This window comes from Hypanus sabinus, unplaced genomic scaffold (assembly GCF_030144855.1).
Source record: "Hypanus sabinus isolate sHypSab1 unplaced genomic scaffold, sHypSab1.hap1 scaffold_1217, whole genome shotgun sequence".
In the NCBI taxonomy this organism is placed as follows: Eukaryota; Metazoa; Chordata; class Chondrichthyes; order Myliobatiformes; family Dasyatidae; genus Hypanus; species Hypanus sabinus.
The window spans coordinates 107,689-111,334 of NW_026779278.1; the positions used below are offsets into that span (position 1 = coordinate 107,689).

General features: G+C 42.8%; 1 protein-coding gene across 1 annotated transcript; it reads right to left on the reverse strand.

Annotated features, from left to right (window-relative positions):
- Window positions 1–1,185: 1,185 nt before the first annotated feature.
- LOC132386572 (N-acetyllactosaminide beta-1,3-N-acetylglucosaminyltransferase 3-like) lies at window positions 1,186–2,343 on the reverse strand. Its single transcript, XM_059958851.1, has one exon. It carries the CDS (start codon window positions 2,341–2,343, stop codon window positions 1,186–1,188), a length of 1,158 nt encoding a protein of 385 aa, XP_059814834.1.
- Between the last annotated feature and the right edge of the window lie 1,303 nt (window positions 2,344–3,646).

Below are 3,646 nucleotides of genomic sequence, written 5' to 3' on the forward strand. Positions count from 1 at the left end.
GAGAGATGTGAGTGCGTGGAATGAGCTGCCGGCGGCGGTGGTGGAGGCGGAAAAGATAGGGTCTTTTAAGAGACTCCTGGATGGTCACATGCTTTGAAAAAGAGGGCTATGGGTAAAGCCGAGGTAGGTCTAAGGTAGGGACATGTTCGGCACAGCTCTGAGGGCCGAGAGGCCCATATTGTGCTGTAGGTTTTCTATGTTTCTACTCAGAAGACGGCCACTGGGATTTTCCCACCTTCCTTTAATTTGCTGTTACTAATCAATCCCAAATGACGATTGGCCACTAGTTGATTGGTCACCGATTGCTCTATTGCCCCTCGGACAGTGAGCCTTATTGAAGTCCCCTCCTCTCCAGATTTCCGATGTCCAGGTTGGCCACTAGTGAAATCTACCGGACTTACCTCTCAGGGATGACCGTGTCAATACCAGCAACATGACACTGACAACCAAGTACATCGTCTTAGACATGACACCTGCCAAATCTAATGCCACTCCCCTTCGCACTACATATGGACTGCCGTCTATGTATGCATATTGATCTGTTGTCCCCACATGTTCATTGATCTCTTTCCTTCTCTCAATGTAAATACTCCAGTTCAAGCCATCTCCTGCGTGTGTGCTTTTATTTGATATGTAGTTACACAGACACTATGCAGGCTGACATTTGAGTACAGAAGTAATGACCATAAGTTTCTCCATTCCTCCAACCCTGAGACAATTTCAGATCTAGATTCTTTGTTGTTCTCACAGTTCCAGTCCAAGAAATGCATTTGTCTCTTTCACATTTTGCAAGGGGCATGTAAGAAACGGCAAGAAAAAAATACACAGATATAACTGTTACTAAAAATTTTATTTGTGCCTTATTATACAAATGCCCCAAGTGAACATGTTGTACCTATCTGCACGCAATGCAACAAGGACTGCCCACTTGGAATAACTTTACAATTGACTTAAATTGTGATGCTTCTGTCAATATTGGAAGTCATTATGGGTGCAGTAATAAGTAGGCTGAGTGATGACACCTGATAGCGTTTCAAACATTTGTAGAATGTAGAAAGGCGCCGACACTATGAGTTAATATATCCAATATAATTTAGGAATTAACCTTCGTACATTGCATAAACAACTGATTAACACATGTGCACAAACTGCATTCCATTCCAAAAGTTGCTACATTCTCATGACTCATGTGGTCCTTTCCGTGGATGCAGACTTCTGGGGAGCACGAGCACACTTCAGATTGGCATCATGCACCGCATCCCACATCAGTAGCAGTTCGAAAGGCCGAAAACGGTGCACTAGCAGCAACTCACGGTAATAGCAAGGATTGAAAGATTCATCTTGGGGTGAAGGAACACTGATTCCAGCTATCCTGAATCCGCTATGGGAGCGTGGGGCTAGTCCAGCCTTGGCCAGACACATCCCCAAAAATACGTCATCAATGGGGAATAGTTCAAGGTCTTGGGCTATGTGGTAAATGATATGAGCTGTATGCACAGACATAAGTATCCCCCCTCCACCAGCGTATGGTGGGTACGACTTGATGGTGGTCACTATTTCTGGCACATAATACTTGCTCCACTTCTCGCGAATAGGCCCAACCCCATAAATGAGATGGCCCACAAACAGGTGTTGGAGAACCTTCATGCCTAGCAAATAATCAACCATGTTATCGGTATTGGCAAAGACATCATCATCTCCATTGAAGATGAACTTAGCACTGGGGCAATATTCACTGACCCACTGCACCAACTTGTATTGTTTGAGGGTGAGGTTGAAAAAGGTATCCAAGAAATCCCATTGTAGAACATCTCTGTGTTCTCTGTTTTCCATGGCTAACAGCTGATTCAATTTCCTGCTTTCTTTTTGGTCAGGAGAGACACCAGAGATAAATACTCTCTTAATTAGGACCCCATTGAATTCGCGTTCTTTGCCCCAGGTCTTCCTGACCACTTCCCGCCGATCCTGGTTGAAAGGGTCAGATTTGATCACCAGGAGCAGGAAGACATTGTGAGATCCTTCTCGACCACCACATTTATCTGGGACATTTTCAATCATGTCAAATTCTCGACAGTGTTTATACAACAAGAAGTTTTTAATGTGCTCGTTCTCTTGATGAAATGAGGACAGGTGCAGCAATGTCGTGTTCGCGTGGCACTTTGGCTTGAGCACTGATCTAGTTGCATCAGCTGTAACAACCTTGGGCAGATCTTTGCGATGAACAGTTTCTGCAACATCACCAGTCTCTCGACGTCGGACATTATCCCAGAACATGAAGAACAATCCCAGAATAATCAGAACACCCAGCACTACTTTCTCATGGAATCGCCGATGTCTTCTCATATTTCACCTGAAATAGAGAAGAAGTATGGATTAATTCAACGAAAACTTTACATTTACATGATGCTTGAGAACAATGAGAAGTTTAAGCTGTAATGAGGTTCACTAATGCTTTGTAATATTGACCCCCAAAAAGGTGGTGAGGTAAGGGATAGACAGGGCCCTACACGCTGCTGTAAGTTTAGTTGACCTGAAGCATTCCATCCCAGCAGAAAAACAAATCTACCTATAGGATACCATCTCTGTCATTACACTGAAAATCGCATAGTTTCTTTCTGAGCATTAAAGATATATGATTCAAAAGGCTGTATTCCACCTCGCTTCACAGCTCTCATCACTCCTCTCGGGGCATAAACTGAGCTGGGCCAGACATAGAGCAATATAGCACAATGCAGGGATTTTGGCCCCTGATGTTGTACCGTCCTTTTAATCTGCTCCAAGATCAATTGATCCCTACTTTCTCAAATAGCTGTCCATTTTTCTTTCATCCATTTGTCTATCTAAAAGCCTCTTAAATCTCACTGATACATCTACCCTTATCACTTCCCAGGCTGTGCATTCCATACAACCACCATTTTCATTTTGTAAAAAAAAATACTACTTCTGACAAACCCCTCTACTTTTCTCTAATCACCTTAACATTAGCAATATAGCACAATGCAGGCAGTATGGCCCATGATGTCGCACAAACCCTTTAATCTGCTCCAAGATCAATGTATCCCTACTCTGTCAAATAGCTCTCCATTTTTTCTTTGATCCATGTGTCTATCTGAAACCCTGTTCAATCTCACTGATGCATCTACCCTTATCACCACCCAGGCAGTGCATTCCATACACCCACTATTTTCTTAAAAAAATACTACTTCTGACAATCCCATAAACTTTTCTCTAATCATCTTAACACCATGCCCCATCATATTAGTCATTTCTGACCAAGGAAAATGTTGTTGGCTCTCCATTCTCTCTATGCCTCTTAGCAGCTTATACACCTCTATCAAATCACCACTCACAACACATCCCCCCCCACCTTTGCTCTAAAGAGTAAGGTCCCAGCTCACTCATCACTCAGGTTGAGTTCACAGGTTACTGATACTATGGAAGATGATGTATTATTGACCATTGATTAGTAACTGAATATATGGCAGTGCAGGTAAGGTAACGTGTTAGCATAGCTACTGAAAGCATGAGATTTTCAGGGCATTTCAACCTGGTCTATGTATGCCTACAATAGGAGAAACAAAAGGAAGTATACTCAAGGACCTTGGTTTCCTGCTTCTATTTTAACCAGAGAATTGTATTCAAAGTT